The sequence below is a fragment of the Mytilus californianus genome, unplaced genomic scaffold, assembly GCF_021869535.1.
Source record: "Mytilus californianus isolate M0D057914Y unplaced genomic scaffold, xbMytCali1.0.p SCAF_3, whole genome shotgun sequence".
NCBI classification, from domain to species: Eukaryota; Metazoa; Mollusca; class Bivalvia; order Mytilida; family Mytilidae; genus Mytilus; species Mytilus californianus.
In genome coordinates, this window is record NW_026262679.1 from 117,436,234 (window position 1) to 117,460,273 (window position 24,040).

Here is a 24,040-nt window from a genome sequence, read left to right on the forward strand (position 1 = left end):
TTTTGGGATTATTTCCTTGTCCTTTCGTCCTTTGTTGTTTGGTAATCGTGTTGTCTGTTTTTCTTCGGTTTGTGATTTTTGAATGCCCTCTTGGTATTTTTACTCCTTTTTAGGTAAAATTCCTTTTCTCTTTTCTTTCATAATTACTGTATCTATCATGCCCGTTCAAAACCTCTTCTTACAAGTATATGTTATAACAGCACTAAATCAGCCAGTATCAAAACTTTCTCTGGAAAAGTCTTATATCATCTAATCTCATGTCGGGGCCTTTTGTAGCTGATTATAGGGTATGAGTTTTTCTCATTGTTGAAGGCCGTACAATGACCTATAATTGATTTTATCTGCATCATTTGAACTGCGGTGGATAGTTATCGCATTCGCAATCATATCACATCTCCTTATCTTTATATTAATAACCAACACAAGTTTTCATCGCACTGAACAGTTAAGAACATAACAACAATAGGTTAGGACATAACTATGTCTATACATGTCAGCTAAGGATACAAACATCGTGTTTTTTCACTTACTTTTGCTTGTATTGTCATTATTTCTCAGGAAATATACATAACAGAAACAGCAAAACAATTATATTATATATCTGTGTAATTGTTTTAACATAACACTGTTTCTATTAACAATAAAGTTGGCAAGTACGAGGTTCTTGAGATCTTGTAAAACCTTTTAAAAACAATCTTTGTTTACTAATAAGATATTTGATTTAGTTGTAAATCTTGATTGATGTTAATTCACTCCTAATGTTCTTATTAATCTTGAAGTAACACCCCTTAATTACATATATTTTATTTTGGCTGACGTTTATATTTAAAACCTGAAATATCGCCAAAAACTTCAACAACTTATAAGATTACCAATACCACAATATTGAAGAAAACAAACTGATTGACCAACAAACATTCTCGTATACTCACTACAACATAAAACATTGACTTTTTGGTCAGTGTAGCAGGTTCGGATCCATAATTTTGATATAGGAGGGGGAGGGGGCGGCGGTAAGCCAACTGGTTTGGAGTGATACTTGTGAAAAGTCTATGTATTTATCATATATGAATCTCCATAAGGGGGACCTACCTCCCCCTAAAACCGTTTCTGTGTTCGTTCCACCAAATCAAAGAAAACAAATTTATTGGCCAATGAAAGTTATCACTATACAAATTGACTTGCAAAAGTATGTTCTTTTAAATACCGTTTGTTTTTTCTCTGATCAAGGTATAATGGCCCATACCCCCATGTTTACGTGACTGTCGTAATTCACAAAATTGTCAGTGGCTGTATTTTGTTGTATTTTATTATCTAAGTCCATTGATGTTGACGGATTTTTGATATATAGTCCCCTTTTTATTCACTTTTCCATACTTTGTTCGAATAAGAGCTTCACATATTGTACGACACATGTCTTTTGTTGAAGACCTACCAATATGTCGACCTTAAGATTTCTTTGTCTTTATTTTTGTTACGTTGCTGTATAGTATGAAAAATTATACCCCACATCTCCTTTTGTTCTACATTTGAAGGCAGTGAAAGTTCTAGTAACTGAAATAAGAGAAAAATGATAGGGTGTGGATGGGATGAGATTGGGCGACTGAGTAGACGCTTATTAAACAAACAGCATACTAGATATCAATGGGCTATAGATAGTACTTCTCTATAGATTTACGTGATCAGAAATGATAATATTATGCAGATCTTAGGTAGGCATGACTGAGTGAACAGACTATAATGATTATGCAAATCTTAGGTAAGTATGACTGAGTGGACGGACTATAAGATAAGATAAGATAAGAATTTTATTAATCTAATCAAGAACCCATAAAGGGCATCATTTACAACAATATTAAGCACAATATGATTGGAAAAAAGAAAAACTAGATCCTAATATAAAACTATCATATTATGGACAGGATCAGAGCCTAACACATCATGTGTCTTACATAACTATAACAATAATTTCATAATAATTAAATATTATTTTATATATTTTGTATCCAGCCAGAAATATTTTTTATCCTTGGGTAATTCTTTAAACTTATTACAAAAACTGTTTACTTTATCCCATAATAATTTTCTCTGTTCGTTATATAAAGGACAACTTACTGTGAAATGGGTCTCATCTTCAATAGAATATAATATTATGCAGATCTTAGATAAGTATTGACAACTAAACTTTACAACAAAAACAATATTTTAAAAGTTACTAGGACATTACCTAGGTTTCGAGACCTCATTTTATGATCATAATTCAAATACTAATACAAGTGTTTACCAAATTTCAAAGTTCGTCGCTGGCGAGACACATTCCAAAGAAATAAACACGGAAAACTTTTATAAATTCCTGAAGTTAAATTATCAATGGTTTGCTGTATCAAATACAGCTGTACAGTGTCTACCCATGTGAAGTACAAATGCTATCACCAGGAACATCTACTTTACAGTTAAGTTATGACACCTACATTTATGATTTATTGCACCGCATTCGGTATTATGCATCTTATCATATCCCATCCTACAAACGTAAAATTATCTACTATCACCTCAAATTTGATCAACATGAGCATTCGGTGTTATATATCTTATCATATACCATCCTACAACCATAAAATTAGTTAGTGGCACCCATAAGTTACCTGCTCTTATAACTAGATAAAGGTAAGGATTGCCAATGAGACAACCATCCCCCAGAGATAATCACTATCTATCACCGAGTACGGCAGAAAGTGATTTTCCCCCGATTATAGTACTGATTTTCCTCGATTTTGTACTGATTTTTCATGATAAATTTTACACTATAGTTCTGTTATTTAATTTAAGTAGCTTGATCTAATCAATTGGTTAAAGATCATTTATTCTGTCTGGTCAGCAGTCATTAGTAAGTGATATCCTGAGGTGGGATTGCTTTGAAGTTACATCATGACCTTCCTTGTTCTTTGTTTTGATGCTGTTGCAGCTGATTTGAGTCAAACAAAATCTGTTTTAGTCTGCTTTTAGAAAACTGGGAGTATAAATTAGATTTTTTTTCATGAAATTTTTTATAATAATCTGAAAAATGCAAGTAGAAATTTGGACAAAATATGCATTTAAATGGGGAAAAAACTAGCAATTAAACTTGAGCTTTGGTGTACAGATTGTCCCCGATCAGCTTGTGTTGATTACAGATTTTCCCTGATACCTATACAGATTGTCCCCGATTTTGAAAAAGCTAATCCTTCAAAAATAAAGCTAATATGTGGATCTTCATTACACTTAGACATGTGCTAATAAAAATAGTGGAGAATATAAAAAATTTTCCTGCAAACCTGTAATTCTACAATTTTATATATAAAATTGAATTAGAGATTTTTTTGTTCATTGATATTTCATTGGTTGGTTCAGAAACCATAATCAGGTTTCTTCTTGCTTGGGGTTCATAACTTACTGTTTGAATATTTCTGGATTCATAGTTTGGTGAATTTGATAAATTGTCTGAAATGGTTGGAGATTGTGATGATATGCCTTTTTTGATAATCTTTTGTGGTGTATTTGTTGATAAGTTACAAATTATAATTTTTTTCATCTTGTATTTTAATAAAAGTTTTTCCTTCTCCGTCAAGAAGTTCTGGAATGAATGCATGGTATGTTATCTTTCACCACCCTCTTCAAGTCTTCTCCAAATGACCAGTTTTTCAGATGGATGTGTCTTCTGATGGTGAGGTACTATTTCTTCAAAGATGACATTTTTAGAAAGCTATTAAAGCTATGTTGATATTTTCTTGCAAGTAACAGTTAAAAATAAAACTTAGAATGAACCTTTTTCTTTTTGATACTATAAGAGAAAATCGGGGAAAATCTGTAATTAACTTCATCTTCTCTGGGACAATCTGTACACTGATAATGGACAATCAGTACACTGCATCAGAAATTGAAATCATATTTTTTTTAGTATTTTCCTTATCTCCTTTAAAAAGTACTTCCAGCTCTAAGTTTACTTAATTTGCACATTTGAATAAGTATTCTATAATTAGAGAAATAATATTTAGATATTTGAATAATATAAGAAAATCACTTCCCATGACTTCCTTGCTCCGGAAAAGTTTCTATTTTTAGGATTGGTCATCAAAATCCACATTGCCCATGGGAGGTCAATGATAAAAATGTATGAATGAAAAGGAAGGTTGCATAATTATTGACACAGATTTTCTTTAATTCATATATAATTACCCTTTTGATGTTCTCTACATAGAAAAATCGGGAAAAATCAGTAATCAATCGGGGAAAATCAGTACTGTAATCGGGGGAAAATCACTTTCTGCCGTACTCGGTTACAGGCAGTGTAATATACTGAATCAGTTTCGCGCATAGTGTCCACATTTATAGAAAATTGCCCGATAAAATTAACTCGATTTTTCTGATAGTTACATTCACTTCAGTATTTGAAGGATGCATTTCTATAAAGAAAATTAAGATGGTCGTGTATAACAATAATTTGATGTATCATTGTTTGCAGATTACATGTAATTGGATATCCTGCATTATTATGCATTACCATAGAATAAGGTAAAATTGCTCGATACCCCTCCTTTATTATTGAAATCTACCATTTTGCATAAATTATAAAAATCTTAGCGTTGAATAGATACATACAATTGGGCTAATGCCTCATGGGTGTATCGGATACAAACTAAATGTTGGTCCATTGCAGTGTAAGATTGGGGTTCTCATGCATTTAATTAAAACTCAATCGAGTTAAGTGGGATTGTTCACCATTAAGAATAAAAGATATCGGGTAAACGTCAATGAGAAATAACCTTACGCCGAAAATAACAAACTAAAGGGCAGTAGTAGAGTCTTCAGCAATAGACAGGTGTCTGTACAATATGTCAATGTCTTTATCGAATATATATATTCTAAAACTAGACATGTCAAAACATAAGTTCATGAAAACTTTTGTTGACCTTTAATTTTCATTTCGATTACGTGTATTCATCTTTGTAAAAGACAGGTCGTCGCTATGTTGGGCATTTTGTAAATATTAATAGATGATGCATTGTTACCTCGGACCTTGTGAGATCATACACCCTGACGATATCTGTCTGATTAGATACACTGTTGTTATTATGTAACGTGTTATCAGTTTCAATTGCAAGCGTGCACGGCTATTGGAATTTATGTTCAGATCTGGGTTTTTCACTGACAGTCGACACGTTCAAGGTTAAATCATACAGAACATATTTTAATAATTTTTTCGTCGAGGTCGTCAAAATTATTCCGTACATTACAGGCCCATCTTAATCTGGGAACAGTCTATCTTACTAATATATATGTTCCTGTCTAAATGGACGATATAATTCTTCTTTTTTTCAACTCAAAACATCAAGTTCTGCAATACTTGATTTATACAGGAAGCATGTCAAATAAGTACACACGTGGCCATTTGATGGTCGGTAAGAAACCTAAGAACTTCAAGTGAATTAGAATATGTACGTCATTGAGATATAAACAAACTATATATAACAATTAACAAACAAATGCTATATAGTACCAAAGAAATCAGATTGTGGCAAGTTTAAACCTTTTTTTTTAGTACTCGACACTCCAATGAGTAAAATAACAAAGTTACACATGCGTATAAACAAGTTCAGACATACAACATAAACTTGTATAATACTAGTGTCATGGACCACAAAAACAAAACCAGTGTGGAGTATAACAATACGAGATAAAACTAAAATAAAGAAGGCTTACAGTTACTGTAAACAAATTCAAAGTATGCTGATATGAAAATCACGCTTTCTTACTCATTTATGTATTATCATTTTAAATCATAACAATATATTAATATTTAGTCATTGCAAACGGAATTATGAGCAAATATATTTAATGATGTCAATCATTAGCCTTGTTTCCTTACAGTTATAATAGATACAGGATTGTCTGATTTGGTTTTTAAAATGTCAGCACTCACATAGGTTTGGTCTCCGAGTTTTAAAGATATATTGGTCCTATAGGTTTGTTCTCCGAGTTCTAATGATATTGATCCTATAGGTTTGGTCTCCGAGTTCTAATGATAGTTGTCCTATAAGTTTGGTCTCCGGGTTCTAATGATATTGGTCCTATAGGTTTGGTCTCCGAGTTTTAATGATATTGGTCCTATAGGTTTGGTTGATTGATTGATTGATTGTTGGTTGCTTAACGTCAAGTGGCAAATATTTCATGCATGTTCAGGACGAGAACAAATTAACAATAAATACAATAGGTAGGTCCGGTAATAGAGGTTAACTGGGTTGCAGGTCGGGAAAATTTGGACTGCCACGGGAAAATGAGGGTACATTGGATAAGGACAGAAAGGACAAGTTACGATAAGGCCCGTTTTTGCCCCCCCCCCCCCCTATTTTCTCATTTTTCTCATTTTGTTTTGGAAAGCTACTTATCACGTTAAAATATTCCCTTAGGTTTGAAGTTTGTTTGGATGAACTTAAAAACCATTAATTTCAGAAAATGGGTGAGTTGAGGGGGGTAAAAGGGCATCAAAAACGCCAAAAGAAGGAAAAAGAACGATTTTTTGACATTGTTTCTTAAGATTTAATAGTGTGCACCTACGTGACCCGGAGAAAATTATGGCGATTCAGACAGCAAAAACGATTCTCATGACATTGGAATAAAACAATTCCTGGGTCACGTTGGCGCAGGCACTAAAAAACTAAAAATTAGTTGTACGGAACACCTGCAAAGTGAATAATAATTACAATATTTGAATAATAACAGAAAGTTTACCCCCCTCACCTCACCCAGTTGCTTAAATTAGTGGTTTTGTAGTTCATCCAAACAAACTTCAAACCTCAGGCAATATTTTAACATAATAAGAAGCTTTCCAAAACAGAATCTGAAAAATGAGAAAATAGGGGGTCCAAAACAGGCCTTATCGTACCTTGTCCTTTAGCCTTGCAACAGGCCACCTACGGACCCCTCAAAGAGTTGTTGCAAGGGTTCTTAACGTGCAGAGAGCGTGACACTCTCTCTACACGAGGCATCGGATTTAACGTCCCAATTCTGACCGGACGTGGCTGCGTACTTGATACATCCCGCACAGCCAAACGGACGCCCCACTTTGGCAAGGGTTTTACTGCCGGTCGGAAGAAGACCTGTAGTGACCATATTTCTATTCCCATGTCACCCTTGGGGATCCTATAGGTTTGGTCTCCGGGTTCTAATGATATTGGTCCTATAGGTTTGTTCTCCGAGGTCTAATGATATTGGTCCTATAGGTTTGGTATCCGAGGTCTAATGATATTGGTCCTATAGGTTTGATATCCGAGGTCTAATGATATTGGTCCTATAGGTTTGGTATCCGAGGTCTAATGATATTGGTCCTATAGGTTTGGTCTCCGGGTTCTAAGGATATTGGTCCTATAGGTTTGGTCTCCAAGTTCTAATGATATTGGTCCTATAGGTTTGGTATCCGAGGTCTAATGATATTGAACATCTAGGTTTGTTCTCCGAGTTCTAATAGTATTGATCCTATAGGTTTGGTCTCCAAGTTCTAATGATATTGGTCCTATAGGTTTGGTATCCGAGGTCTAATGATATTGAACATCTAGGTTTGTTCTCCGAGTTCTAATAGTATTGATCCTATAGATTTGGTCTCTGAGTTCTAATGATATTGGTCCTATAGGTTTGGTATCCGAGGTCTAATGATATTGAACATCTAGGTTTGTTCTCCGAGTTCTAATAGTATTGATCCTATAGGTTTGGTCTCCAAGATCTAATAATATTGGTCCTGCAGGTTTGGTCTCCGAGATCTAATGATATTGGTCCTATAGGTTTGGTATCCGAGGTCTAATGATATTGAACATCTAGGTTTGTTCTCCGAGTTCTAATAGTATTGATCCTATAGGTATGGTCTCCAAGATCTAATGATATTGGTCCTATAGGTTTGGTATCCGAGGTCTAATGATATTGAACATCTAGGTTTGTTCTCTGAGTTCTAATAGTATTGATCCTATAGGTTTGGTCTCCGGGTTGTAATGATATTTGTCCTATAGGTTTGGTCTTCGGGTTCTAATGATAGTGGTCCTATAGGTTTGGTCTCCGGGTTCTAATGATATTGGTCCTATAGGTTTGGTCTCCGGGTTCTTATGATATTGGTCCTATAGGTTTGGTCTCCGGGTTCTTATGATATTAAATTTGTCCTATAGGTTTGGTCTCCGGGTTCTAATGATATTAGTCCTATAGGTTTGGTCTCCGGGTTCTAATGATATTGGTCCTATAGGTTTGGTCTCCGGGTTCTTATGATATTAAATTTGTCCTATAGGTTTGGTCTCCGGGTTCTAATAATATTAGTCCTATAGGTTTGGTCTCCGGGTTCTAATGATAGTGGTCCTATAGGTTTGGTCTCCGAGTTCTAAGGATATTTGTCCTATAAGTTTGGTCTCCGGGTTCTAATGATATTAGTCCTATAGGTTTGGTCTCCGGTTTCTAATTAATCCGATGAATTGTTGCTGTGCTTATCACTCTAACCTCTTTTGATCGGTCCATATTTGATTATACTTCACAAAGGAATTATGCTCTCTAAATTTCAAACAAAAAAATGTTTATATCTAATTTGAGAGTCATCATCCTAGCCATTTTCAAAGTGCAACTTTTTCGGTGATGCTGTTGGTTGGTTGTTGATTGTGACTTCTTCGATGTATGATCCGTGTTATTTCCCCATCCTCTCCCCCGCCAGTCATTTGTTATTTTTGTTTTTTTATTTATATCGTTTTTGTTTGTTTTTTAATAACTTATTCATTTTATTGTACTCCTGTGTTACATTATCTGTGTATTAATAGAATCTACTTGGCATCACTGTATCAGAAACAAGCCGTAAAACTGTCGCCATAAACAAGATGGTATATTATTTAATCATATTCCCAAGACAATCAGCAGTCGTAGTTATAATATCTACTTTCAAATACTTAAGATTTACAGACATACTTTACGTCACCCCCTCCTTGCGCTCTCCATTTCTCAACTTTTCTTTGCGTCCTGAATGTTATAATTTCGCTCTATATATTTTACAATAAATAACCAATCAAATGGCCCGCGATACCTTTGCGTTCTTATCACATCTGATCACATTATATATAACAGATACGTAAGTTCTTCAATTTTAGAATCAGACAAAGATAAGATGGTATTATACTTTAAGTCTTAAGTCTTAAAAGATAACATGTACCTGCATCAAAAAGACTCTAGTTTAATGTTTCAATGACTTATTTTGTGTTATATCTCGTCTCACTATTTTAAACATGTACCACCTTTGATAAGTTTGTATTAAGACGATAAATTTTCACTTCTGTACTCGTACTATGAACAACAAATTATCAATTTTGTAAAAAATGTTTACTTCTGTACTCCTAACAACAAAATTATTATATTTAAGTTTACCTGTGTACGTTCTTTTATTTAACGCCATTTTGTCCCAGGTTAGAGTTGTCTTTTTGACACTGTTCCTACATCTTTTTTTACTAGTATGTATTTATATTGTGTCATAGATCAAACTTATTCGTTCAGTGTATGTTTACTTGTTTTTCTTTAAATGTCTTTTTGATCGAGTTAAGCCATCTCAATTGATATTTTATTGTGTGTCTTTTTATGTTGTAATGTTACACTACTGTCTCAGGTTATGGTGAAGGTTGGTGCCTGTTAAAACGTTTAAACCCGCTGCATTTTTATGCACCTGTCATAAGTCAGGTTCATAAGTGTTTCTCGTTTCTCGTTTTTTGTAAAGATTGGAACTTGTTCTAAGTCTTTCCTAAGGCACCGGCCTCTCAAACAGAAAGTATCACAGGTTAGCTACTAAATCTACAAAATGTATACACACTGAAATATAGTTCCCTATAATTCTCATTTCTGTGTACATATGCACATATGAACTGAAAAATTTGGGTTATATCTTTGGAGCACTTCATTCAAGTAAGTATGTCATTAGTTTTGTCAATTTGCAGGCTAGTTTGTCATTTTAATAATGTAAGAGCAATGATACAATACCAGTATGATTGACAACTGCCATGATCACCAAACAATCAGAGACAAAGTGGGCCTTAATTAGAATGTCCCACCTCCTTAAATGCCAATCATATTGACCAAATTACTAATCAAACTCAGTATTACATAATTAAGCAAACCTTCATTATACATCTCAATACACAGATACTTGACCTCATAATTGAATACACAAATGTATATATATTAGATGTTTGATATATAGAAATGATAGATTTATTCATTGCCTTTTACTTTTGATATATATTTCATAAAATAATTCTAAGGATTAACAATTTTTTTTCAAAAGAAAAGACAAAATTTAAATATAAATATAAAAAAGTTATTCAAGTTAGGTCTTTATTTTACTTGATAAATCTGTGCAATAACCATCTGAAATAATTAATAATTTAGGTTACACTTATCAGTGATTGGCTTGGAACAATCAGTAAAATTTCAAAACTCTTAACCTGAGTAAACCAATATTTAAAATAAAATGTTCCCCATCAAATTTCTTTTAACAATATTAGTAAATTTGAATTTTTGCAACGAAGAATGAATTCCCATTTCGTTAAAAAAAAATTAATTTGTTTATGTTGAAAAAGTACATTTTAAATGCTCCTCTCCAGGAAATATAAAATTGTATATTGAATTGAAATACTTACAACTTTAATCTTCAGTGTCATATGATCTCATATAATCATGATAGTTGTTTTTTTTCAAATCAATAAGCAATTCCTATAGGAGAAAAATAGAATACCTGTTTCAATAAGAATAATTTCTGGAGACAAGAAAGATCTTAGTTTCAAGTCTATTGGTTCCATGTTCTACAAGGATAATTGATTAACTTTATTAGAAGAATCTGTATTTGGTAATTTCTTCTGTTTCTAAAGATAGAACGTAAAAGGTTAAACATGTAACAGGGAACATTATTTGGTTAAGATATGAAATTGCAATTTAAACGAACTTGTTGGGCAAACTAAGGGACCCACTTTCATCGATTCGCATCTAGCTCATTTTATCTACTGAAAAAAGTGCTAGCCTTATCCTTCTAAAGACCTACAAGTAATGTAATTGTCTGCAATAGTGCTATAGTAATGCTCTTTTCTGTCCACCGTACCTACATTTGTAAATATAGTTTGAAATTCTTCAAACTACTCTTCCAATCTTTCCATGAGTGATTTCCATCACTTTGATTTATATAGATTGGACCGTTGGTTTTCCTGTTTGAATTGTTTTACACTAGTCATTTTGGGGCCCTTTATAGCTTGCTGTTCGGTGTGAGCCAAGGCTCCGTGTTGAAGGCCGTACTTTGACCTATAATTGTTAACATTTTTTATACATTGTGACTTGGATGGAGAGTTGTCTCATTGGCACCCATACCACATCTTCTTATTTATATCTAGCAATATTTGCGAAATTCGACTAATGATGTATTTGAAATATATATTTGTAAATTGCAAATTATTGTAAAAACCTAGTTTATTCGGGATCACTTACAAATGATCAGAGCATTATAATGATGAAATCTATAGTAATTGACAATGAAATTATCTGGCATGTAGTCAAAAACATGGTTAAAATACCACAGGCTGATGTTTATAAGATGTTAAAATTTGTTATTTGCGTAATCAAAAAGCATGTCTGGTACTTGTTTTCCGCCAGTAGGACTAAAGGGAGAGGAAACAGTTGTCAACAGTATTCCTTATGTACTCCAGGCCCATAGTCAGGATGTCTCTGTTGGGGGGGGGGGGGGGGGGGGGGGGTATTTCGTGTTATGACGCTCTGACTTTAAAAGTCAAATTTCTATCTGAATCTCGATTTTAATGGTCAACTTTAATCTGAAACTTGACTTTGATAGTCTTAAATAGTTGTTTTGTTTCTAACAGGAAGAGGTGGAACAGGATTCGTCTTAAGCCCTTGGCTACGGATGTGTAATTCCTGATGTAAACTATGTTTTTATTAAAGAAAACTATCGAAATAACTATTAAACAAGCTATATAGTACTTAAGAGAGAAAAGAAATTGACACAAATAAACACAAGCAAAACTGAAAAACAAAAGATCAGTGTAAAACTTCTATTTTTGTAGCTGGGAGGTTGGGAGGGACTCGATGTTCCACGTTGTATGTATACAATTATCTTGATTGTTACAGCAAATAACATTTGTATGAGGAGAATTAGCTGAGAAACGCAACTAACATGCTAAGGGAATGTCCGTGTGAATCTCCTACTGGGCGATCTCCTATGGGTTTGACTTTCATCTCTCAAACATCACGTGTTGATCTATAGTAATAATAATGAATTAGACATCATCATAAGACAAGCAAAAAAAAATGTTTTCAAAATATATTATTTAAGCAAAACTGTGTTCAAACTACTGATGAATATTGACTGTATATATATGTTCTGATAAGTTCCGTGGTTCAGAAACACACTTTTCAATGTGTGAATGACTCTCATATTCCTGACTTTGTGCCGGTATTTTACAAATGGTTAAAATTTGTGCCAAATCTGCCAGTTCATGAGTTGTATGACACATTGGACAGTCATTTCCAGATTTAATTCACTTAATACATGAAGGAGTTACCGAATCCGACACATACAGCATATTTGACTGTATTTTTACATCCCGCTCATCCAGGAAATCAACGCTTCTACCGTAGAGTTTATATATAAAATAATAAATTCAATGGAGCTTTTTGTGTTTTTCTTCTGTTTATCATCCTTCTAATGTACTACAGCTATTTTAATCCTTGAAACAAAACAAAAAAAGAACCCTATTAAATGATAAGAAAGAATTCACCTCTGCTCTTTTACTGTTTTTGAAGCTCATAAAGTAATTCAGTAAAGCGAAGTTGAAAGAACTAAAGTTTATGTGTTAACTGGTTAATAGACTTCTCATACGTAATTAGCAAGATCTAACAATACACTTGGTTTGCACCACAAACAGAATCTTACAAAATTTATATATACTGAGATAAAATAAAATGCAATGGAGAATATATCATAATGAAGTTATGTAGCATGGGTTTTTATTTAGTTGTGGCTTTAACTGACATGATTTCGATATTATAAATGTACCTTGAGTATACTCACAAAAACAGTGAAGCCGTCATAAGCTGTACTATCCATCAAATTTCATATTTATAGGTAGGTTTTACAGAAGCGACGTTTGAATGATGAAATCAGGGTTCTACAGCACTATTGCTAAATTCAACACAAACAAATTAGAAGTTGCATTCGAAAACCTTAGTAGAATTTATTTTCTGTGAAGTCAGTTTACCTAGGATATACTTATAGTGAATACACTTTACAAAAAAAGTTCGACACCATTATTTTGTTATTGGATGTTCAAAATGGTTCAGCTTTCTAAAAAAAAAAATATTTTGAAAAGGGGACGTTTTGGAGCACCTGAGATCACCCCCAGTTTTTGGTGGGGTTCGTGTTGCTGTTGTACCCCTATTTGTGAAATTTTTACCTATTGTGTCTGTTTGTTTTGTTCACACATCGTTGTCAATATAATGGAATTTGATGCGACTGTCATACAAGTGAGAGGTTTAGCTAGCTTTAAAACTAGGTTTAATCCACCATTTTCTACATAAGAAAATGCCTGTACCAAGTCAGGAATATGACAGTTGTTATCCATTCGTTTGATGTGTTTGAGCTTTTGATTTTGCCATTTGATTAGGACTTTCGTTTTAGAATTTTCCTCGGAGTTCAGTATTTTTGTGATTTTACTTTTTGATAAATGATATTATCATATTCGATTTCAAATCAAGAAAACAGAAGTCATTAGCTTGACAGGAACCCATAAATCAATTACTTTCAGAACATTAACATCGACAGGACATCTGCTATAATAATCTTTTTTAATTTTTAAATGATTTTTTAAGGATCTTGATATGTTTACATAGATCATTAAAAGAAAAAAAGTAGGTGAAATTTCTGAACGCTCTGGTTTTGATATTTTCTTATCCTTATAGAAATTAGGTTATACATGTAATGTAATAAAGGAACAAACTCAAGTCATGAAGATTTTTTTTATGAGTTATGATTATTCTTTAGTATTTAATTCAACACTATATGGCCCGAGAACACAGTTATTTCGTAGTGCATTTCTTTTAGACAATAAAGTCAAAAAAAAATCGCACCTGCTGTATCTCAAAAAGATATTTACAGTGTAGTGTTCTACTATTGAGACAAATAATATCAAAATTATAGAAAAGTCTACCAGCTCTAACTCAAAATATTGACAATTCTATGTTAAGGGGGTCTAAAATTCAGTTTGACAGCTTCAGACATACTAGTTTTTGACCTTTTTCAACTGGACCAAATCACTACTTAACATAAAGATTCAGCACCCAAACTTTTTTAACATGTACTTTCATCCCCTTACTTAATATTTCATGCATAAAATATAAAGAAATAAATTTGGAAAGTGTATGAAAAAAATTTGCAAGTTATACATTGTCCACACTAGGGACTATATTCTAAGGACGATAACTGTGTCCTCGGACCTAATATACTGATAATGACCTGTGAATTCAACACTTATCATCATTATTTTCTTTAGTAGGTTTGAAATTTGTAAGAATGATAATATTTTGGTCCTGAAACGGCGTTGAACGATATTTCTACTTACAAATCTTAATCAACACTTTACAATATATGAACCTAGTGACCAGATATAATATATATAATAATTGATAATATAATAATATAATATGACCTATTTTTTTAATTTAGTTTTTTGTCAAAAGATGTTTTGAATTTTCCCCTGCTTCATGTTCATTTATAAAACTTTCACTGCACTGTTCGAGATTTGCCATATGTTTTGACTTGCTTGTAGTTTTGAAATGTTTCTTTCCCCGAGAGAATTTTATCTAAAAAGTTTTAAAATATACAGATTGAAATGTATTCGTCCATAATAACCCCAGCTTACATAATAACTTAACCGCACATGTGTCATTTGTTTCTAACAGAGTTACATTAAAACATATTTTCGAATCAGATAAAGAAATACGAAAACAATAAAGTTATAACATTTTCATGATATCAATATTTGTAAAAATGAAAGCTATGTATATTTTTTCAGACGTATTATCAGTGAAATCAGGGCGGGACACACTTTTTTCATTTATCATAGAAAATTTGTGCACCTGCCTACAATTGAATGTTAAACCCCAACCATTTCCTCGGGGATACCACCGATCTTATCTCTTTAGGAGTACTACACTGTATGCATCTTATATACTTTTGTTTGCAACTGATATTTAAGTATCTCTCAATAAAGCTAACGAACTGCAGTTAAATGCGTCATATAAATGTAGCGCATTTTCTAAATGCCAAACGATTTAGAAAGATTTTTTTTTTTGAAGGACCGTATTAACATAACGTCAAGACCGTGGGATATCTTGTTTAAGCCAACAATGTAACAATTATTCTATATATAAATAATTTGCATCGAAATTCGTAACACGTATGGACATTAAGATACAATTGATAAGTATTTTCCGACTAATACATTTATAATGATACCGCCAAAGTACTTTTAGCCAAATATGTTCGCATTAAAGCAACAGTAGATTTCAGTTGAGTTGGTTCTAAAACGAGGAACTCCTTTGAGCATTAACTCTTTTACATTTATCGTAGCTGAATCCATTCTCTTTTATTTCACATCTATTTTGATTTGTTCAATATTTTTTTTAAAAGCACCGCAAAATAACGGGCATGTGAAAAAAAAAGAGAATTAAAAAGCGCATGTGATAAGTAAGAACTGTTGATGAGAGAAGTAAGTAAGCTATTTCCCTCAAGTTCAATTGCCCGTTCTGTTAATTGTTATGATCACAATGTTGATATTCTGAGACCAATTTAATTTTAATGAGTACGTTGTGTGACGTTGTTATTTGTATATTGGTTTATTTACCCGTCTTGTTTTATTAAGGTACTTTAGTGTGCTTTGTTGTTTGGTTATGTTGTTGCTTTCCAGTAATATCTTTACTGGCCATGTACTGTACTTACATTTAAATCAAACGACGAGAAGGACAATCAGACATCATTTTCTTTTCTTAATCATTTCCCAGATAATCGAAAAATGCGAAAATTAACTAAATTGTAAAATAAAAAAGATGTGGTAAGATTGCCAATAAGACAACTATACACCAAGTTGTTCGCGCTAGATTTATACTGATTAATTTACTAAATGAAATAACTCTTAATACATTTTTATACTTTCGAAGAGCTTTTCTGGATTTAACCTTCATCAGGATCGCAATCTCCAAAATTTTAAAGACAATGATGTATTAGTATATAGTAACAAGTTGATTATTTCTATTGTTGTATTTGTTTACTTTTAGGTGCACCTATTTTAAACGACGATGCTTTGACCATTACTTCAATAAAAGGAAAGCAAGTTGTATTACCATGTGTCGTCAAAAACTTAGGATTTTCTAGTGTAAGTAAATCTGAGGATTTTCTAGTGTAAGTAAAACTTACGATTTTCTACTGTAAGCAAAACTTAGGATTTTCTAGTGTAACATGTACTAGTGTATGTATAACATAGGATGTTCAAGTATAATTATAACTTTAATTTTGTAATATAAGCCATACTTAGTATTTTATAAAGCAAGAGTATCCATTTTCTCACATTGAAGTGTTACAATGTTTCAGCTATCCTGAACAAAACTGATTTGATATGAAGAAAATAAAAAGTGTAAACAAGCCAAAGATTATAGCAATTCAAACACCGAATAATATTTGACAAACTTTTAAGTTTAATATATAATGTTGAATGAGTCAAATCTTATATTCGTATAAATATAAATGTAAAGTTGTTTTTTTTTTATCTATATATGGTGAAATTCATTTCCAGATTATATGGTTTTCACCAAACGGTGGCGCTATAGCTAAAGACACCAATCTGTATTCACAAGATGACAGATTCTCTGTACAACATCCCTACAAAACAGAGTATAACTTAGCTATAGAGAACATACGGGAATCAGACGCTGGGGTATACATATGTATGGTGTTAGGTGGACAATCAGAGAAACATGTCACTTTAGAAGTACAATGTATGTGTAAATGTCAATATGGCAAAATAATATAAATTAATTTGAGGACAGCAATAATGAACGAAATATATAATGCTAGTCCTTTATGAAAATATCATATTAGCAATATAGTACTTCCATGGGTAATTGATAATTAGCCAAATGGTTTCCAACATGTTTTCTCTATTTTTCATATTTGACTTAAAGATTCTCAGTCAGGTTATCTTACACGTTTCCTCGATTTCATATTTGACTGAAAATGGCTCAGTAAGATCATCTCGTTTCCCATTGTTTTTAAATTTGGAATAGAGATCTTTGACCAAATTATCGCTTAATATTTACATCAACGAAAGTCTATCATTGTGACGAACAGTCATCACTTACTCAGGTGAATCAATATTAATTTAAAAAAAAAAAAAAAAAAATTGTTTTACTGTTGTATAAGAACCTTTACCAATTAGACAAAGGAGAGAATACATTTAGTCATGACTTTGAATAAACTTTATTTTTATTTTGCAATACAATTTAGCACCACCAACGCTGGACACACAAAGATCTACACCTAACCTTAAAATAGTAATGGAAGGGGATACGTTATCATTAAAATGTGCAGCCACGGGAAAACCGGAACCTGTAATCAGCTGGTACAGAACTGTGGAAACAGATTTACCTGAGCAGACAAAAGAAGGTAGGAACAAATCTATGGTATGAAAGAAGAGACAACATTCGGTTAAACAAGCTATCAAAATATCCTGTTGGAAGACTACATTTGTGAAACAATTATTTAGGTATTTCATCGGTTACAGCTGTCCATTTTTTAAAATACATGTGATATAGTGCTTCAAAAGGTGTCATTAAACAAGCTGATACTTTGCTCGGACTGTTAATGGTATTCACTTTTACGATATGAGTCTGTGGTCCCATAATTGAAGGTCTATCTAGAATCTTCTAAACCCAGGTACGATATGAGTACGTAGTATTTTTGTTGAGGGATGACTAAACTTACCGAGGTTCTATAAATAAACTCATCATGGATACCAGGATTAAAATTTTGTACGCCCAGACGCGCGTTTAGTCTACAAAAGACTAACCAGTGACGCTCGATTTAAAAAAATTAAAAAAACCCAAATAAAGTACGAAGTTGAAGAGCATTGAGGACCAAAGTTTTATAAACAGTTAGTTTATAATTATGATCATATCAATGATAATTCATGTCTACACAGAAGTGCTGACTTCTGGGCTGGTGATACCCTCAGAGAGAAACTCCCACAAGCAGTAGCAGTACCAGTGGTTGTAAATAAACTCATCATAGATACCAGGATTAAAATTTTGTACGCCAGAGGTGCATTTCGTCTACAAAAGACTCACCAGTGAAGCCCGAATCAAAAAAGTTAAAAAAGCCAAATAAAGTACAAAGTTGAAGAGCATTGAAGACCCAAAATGAGCCTGTGCAACTCTTGTGAATTAAGGTATATCGGAGGTCGTCGAAACTCTTTAACTCTTTAACGACATGAATATGTGCAACTCTAGTGATTGTATATCGAGGGCCTTAAAAACCTTTTTACGATATGAGTCTGTCGATCACTTGTTGCAGGATAGGGGGAGCCTTTAAAACCTTTTACGCTACGCGTATGTGCACCCCTTGTTGATCCACCGATTGTTGAGGGATAAAGTGTATGAAGCCTACCACATCTTATAAATTAATTTTTACACTGCATCTCATTAAATAACATAACATACAAAACGGGATTAGTTACAAAGGAAAGAAAGACATTTACTCACAAGTCCTGTTGAACAGAATCTGCTTATCGTTCCGGAGCACCTGGTGGGGTTCGTGTCGTTGGGTCTTTATAGTTTTCTATGCTGTTTTGTGTAGACTATATTTTGTTTTTTTGTAGTTTTTATACGCCCGTTTACGGGACGTTTTATGGTACATACCGTTGTCCGTCGTCAACATGTCGGATATTAACTCAACAACGCTTTAACCATTTTGCATGAAACTTTGGTGAATTGTTTATATCTATTGACGTGAGCTCCCTTTCGATTTTTATAAATTTTAGATTTTACGTTTCCGAGTTGTGGGGTTTTATCATAAAAAAAATGGGGATTTTCCAGCTTTCGGACAATAACTGAAAAGTGCTTTGAGCAGTTTACATGAAACTTTGGTGTCTGGTTTATATCTATTAAAATAATCTCCCTTCAGTTTTTTTTTTTAAATTTCTGATATGACATTGAGGAGTTATGGAACTTTATTCTTTGAAAAAGCGACGGGCGTATCATGCGCTCATGGCGCAGCTTTTTATTTGCCATGGCGTTGTCAGTTCCAGTTCGTCTTCGATTTGTGAGTTTGAATATCCCTTTGGTATCTACCGTCTCTCTTTTACAATTTTAGATTTTAACCGAATTTTTATTTCCATTCTATTAAATGAGGCGGTGTGGATAAAAAAAACAATAACTGAGATTCAACTAAATAAATGAGGATTAATCCATAATTTTTTTTATAGTATTTAAGTATAAGTTACACCTTGAGGGCGTTAGCGCGAATGGGTATATATCTTATTTACACCAATATATTATTGTCAATGCAGAATGATAGTTTTCAATAATTCAGGAGGGGGGTCTCTCAGCGATTTGATCATATGTTATTGAAAAGCATGATAAATGCAGGGTATCCAATTTCATTTAACGACATCTTGGTGTAAATAAAAAAGGATTCTGAATATATACTGCTCTTCATAAAAGAAGATATGAAAGTGCAAACTGCATAATCTTTAACAAGAATCTACTTTGTTTATGTTCATGTTTTCAATACATAACCAGAAAAAAAGAAATCAAGAACATGATAAAATTCAACTTTCTAAAAATATATCCACTTTGGCTTGATTGTAAAATTCTTGGTTTGATTGTAAAGTTCTTGGATTGATTGTAAATTTCTTGTCTTTACAGCTTTTCTATGAAGTTAACAATGTGATAAAGATAGTAAATGCATTTAGAATTATCTTTTGTTCTGTAATGATTGAACAAGAAAATTTCAAAGGTCAGAAATAAAACGAAACGTTTGATAACACTTACATTTCCTAGTACCATAAGATTTGTATTTTATTTGCATTAATGTAATTGTTCCGACATGTATGCTGATTTAATCGAGTGGATCTCATCTGGAAAAATGACAGCGATAATTGAAACTTTGGCACGATAAGATTTTAATCTGAGAGTGAAAAAAATTAGTTTATTTTTTTCTTCTATATATTACACAAACAAGAGGCTCACTGCAGTAAATCCGTCATCACTTGTAACGGTATTCCATCGAAATGGTTATTTTTGATCTTTTGACTTAAGTTCAATTTTCTACGAAAACTATCCCCTGCTTAGTATCATGTTAGATATATTTATGATTTCCTTCAAAGGGGTTGCTACTTTCAAAGAAGCTTTAAACGAATTTTTCTTGAAGTAAATTGAGTTTATTTATTCGAAGGTTTACGAAGTGCCGTCTTGATTTGGTTGGCCGTTTAGAAATATTCATGTCACAGATGATAATGAATATGTTCAATTCATCGTAGCCAATATCCCGTCCTCCTTACTTTGCTATGACACCGCTGAATATGATGTTACACCAGATTTTGAATTGCCCAAGGCACATCATGGGTGTCACTGCTTCCAGTAGAAAGGAACAACCTCTCCTACGTGCACAAGTTTACTCAATCTTTAGTTTTTCAGTGTTAGTGTTTTGATATCTGCATTTTTATGAAGATAAAGAATAAATAAATTGGCTTGTCAAATTTTGTTTTTAAATTGCAATGAAATGGGTTGATTTACATCAAACCAGTGTTTGAACATTTTTAACATTCGTTGTGGAATTATTTAAATTTTCATAACTTGCTACAACATGTTAAATATCCTTAAAGAATATTCTGAATATTAATGTGCAATTTAATATTATAGTTTCGCACCTGGAATATAATCCACAAAGAACATTGCAAGATATTCTGACCATTCATTGTGTAATTATGTATATTTTTAGATCTTGGTACAACAGGTCCGATTTTATCCATAAAGGATATTGCCCGAGAAGCAGCTGGATCTTATGAATGTGTGGCATCCAATAATTTACCACCAAATGTGTCCAGAGAAATTATTGTAGTTGTTCATTGTAAGTATAACATTGAGAACTTTAACTCTCATAAAAGAGCATTACCCGTCCCAGGTTAGGGGAGGGTTGGGCGCCCGCAATCATGTTTAACCCCGCCAAATTCTGTATGTGCCTGTCCCATCTCAGAAGCATGTGATTCAGTGGTTGTTGTTTGTTGCTGTATATATCATTATGATTCATATTTGTTTTTCGTTTATTGTTTTGTATAAAGTCAGGAAGCTGGTTTTCTCGCTTGATTGTTTTACATTTGTCATTTCGGGGCTTTGCATAGAACCAAGAAAATGTAATCGGCTGTCTTTCTGTGTCTATGAATAAGTTTTAGGATATGGCATACAAAATCTACTATACTTCATTACATGACTGGTGTTCGAAGTAAGCGGATTTAAAAAAAATCGAATGTTAATAGACTATCGAAAAAGCCACACTAAAAGGAGATGTTCAGCACTCCGGACGGGTAGGCATTCCTGCTTCGGCATGTAAAACTGAAATGATATCAGGTAATCCAGATGTGTAAGTGTAAATCCTAGATGGAGCATGTCTAGTTAAGGTTACTCTTGAAACCTATCTCTGGTCTTCCAGAAATGGATATCATACTTTATTGGCAGGCTAAGCTTTTTATATTGTGTTCTTAAATAATTCTGTACTATAACTCAGATAAAAGCAGCATAACTCGAAAAAGGACAAATAATAGTATGGCTATTGAAAAAAATTAAAACGAAAAGACAAATACGTTCACAAAGTACTGCACAGACAATTACAGATTTAGTGGCACAAACTTGTCACGCGAAAAACTTCATCTTACATGTGTCTTTTCCGCTTGATTTTAACCATTGAAATTATTTTTACATCTTCTAGATAAACCTCAGGTATATCCACAGAATGACCAAGTGACGAAGAAACCTGGTAAAAATGTTATATTTGAATGTCTTGCGGAAGGATATCCTCTTCCTTATGTTGTTTGGAAGAGAAATGGAAACGTCATATCCAGAACTGAAGCGTCGTATAAATTTAGACAGGATGTGTATGAAGAGAAAGATTCGATCATATTATCTCTCCGAATCAACGATCTTAACGATAATGATTTTGGTATTTACACTTGCGAAGCAGAAAATAAATATGGGTCCGCTTCACACGATTATACATTAGAAAAAACAGGTAATTTCATTGGAGTATACACATAGATATCCAAGGGTAAGGGTCAAACTAATGAAGTCATTGTTGGTGACTGCTTTTAAAAGACATGATTTCAGAGGTCTCGTGTTGTCCATCTAATTCTAGGTTTTTATTGAAAAGTTCTGTATTAAACCTTGCTTGTTATCAGACTGTTTATTAAAGAAAAACTTCACTGCAAATAGACGACATTGTGGTCATTTATGTTTTGCTAATGAAAGTCGGAAAAAGTTAAAAAGCTTTTACAATGCAAACTAGTGATTAAAACTTGCAACTTCTAAAACTTCTACTCGTTTACAAACATTACCACTTTCTTCACAACTTCTACTCGTTTACAAACATTACCACTTTCTTCACAACTTCTACTCGTTTACAAACATTACCACCACTTTCTTCACAACTTCTACTCGTTTACAAACATTACCACTTTCTTCACAACTTCTACTCGTTTACAAACATTACCACCACTTTCTTCACAACTTCTACTCGTTTACCAACGTTACCACTTTCTTCACAACTTCTACTCGTTTACAAACGTTACCACTTTCTTCACAACTTCTACTCGTTTACCAACATTACCACCACTTTCTTCATAACTTCTACTCGTTTACCAACATTACCACTTTCTTCACAACTTCTACTCGTTTACCAACATTTCCACTTTCTTCACAACTTCTACTCGTTTACAAACATTACCACTTTCTTCACAACTTCTACTCGTTTACAAACATTACCACTTTCTTCACAACTTCTACTCGTTTACCAACATTACCACTTTCTTCACACCTTCTACTCGTTTACAAACGTTACCACTTTCTTCACAACTTCTACTCGTTTACAAACGTTACCACTTTCTTCACAACTTCTACTCGTTTACAAACATTACCACTTTCTTCACAACTTCTACTCGTTTACAAACATTACCACTTTCTTCACAACTTCTACTCGTTTACAAACATTACCACCACTTTCTTCACAACTTCTACTCGTTTACAAACATTACTACTTTCTTCACAACTTCTACTCGTTTACAAACATTACCACTTTCTTCACAACTTCTACTCGTTTACAAACATTACCACTTTCTTCACAACTTCTACTCGTTTACAAACATTACCACTTTCTTCACAACTTCTACTCGTTTACAAACATTACCACCACTTTCTTCACAACTTCTACTCGTTTACAAACATTACCACTTTCTTCACAACTTCTACTCGTTTTCAAACGTTACCACTTTCTTCACAACTTCTACTCGTTTACAAACGTTACCACTTTCTTCACAACTTCTACTCGTTTACAAACATTACCACTTTCTTCACAACTTCTACTCGTTTACAAACATTACCACTTTCTTCACAACTTCTACTCGTTTACAAACATTACCACACTTTCTTCACAACTTCTACTCGTTTACAAACATTACCACTTTCTTCACAACTTCTACTCGTTTACAAACATTACCACTTTCTTCACAACTTCTACTCGTTTACAAACGTTACCACTTTCTTCACAACTTCTACTCGTTTACCAACATTACCACTTTCTTCATAACTTCTACTCGTTTACGAACATTACCACCACTTTCTTCATAACTTCTACTCGTTTACCAACATTGCCACTTTCTTCACAACTTCTACTCGTTTACCA

General features: G+C 33.1%; 2 protein-coding genes across 6 annotated transcripts in view; one reads left to right on the plus strand and one right to left on the minus strand.

Annotated features, from left to right (window-relative positions):
- The window catches only part of LOC127735930 (uncharacterized), a 502,702-nt gene that overhangs the window by 421,341 nt on the left and 57,321 nt on the right, over window positions 1–24,040 (minus strand). The gene's annotated exons all lie outside the window — the stretch shown is intronic.
- The window catches only part of LOC127735920 (hemicentin-1-like), a 48,821-nt gene that overhangs the window by 8,704 nt on the left and 16,077 nt on the right, over window positions 1–24,040 (plus strand). For both annotated transcript variants that reach the window (XM_052246361.1, XM_052246362.1), the window contains exons 2-6: window positions 16,375–16,472; window positions 16,890–17,091; window positions 17,600–17,758; window positions 21,092–21,220; window positions 22,076–22,375. In XM_052246361.1, coding sequence (XP_052102321.1) covers window positions 16,375–16,472; window positions 16,890–17,091; window positions 17,600–17,758; window positions 21,092–21,220; window positions 22,076–22,375 — 888 coding nt within the window. The remainder of the gene's footprint in view (window positions 1–16,374; window positions 16,473–16,889; window positions 17,092–17,599; window positions 17,759–21,091; window positions 21,221–22,075; window positions 22,376–24,040) is intronic.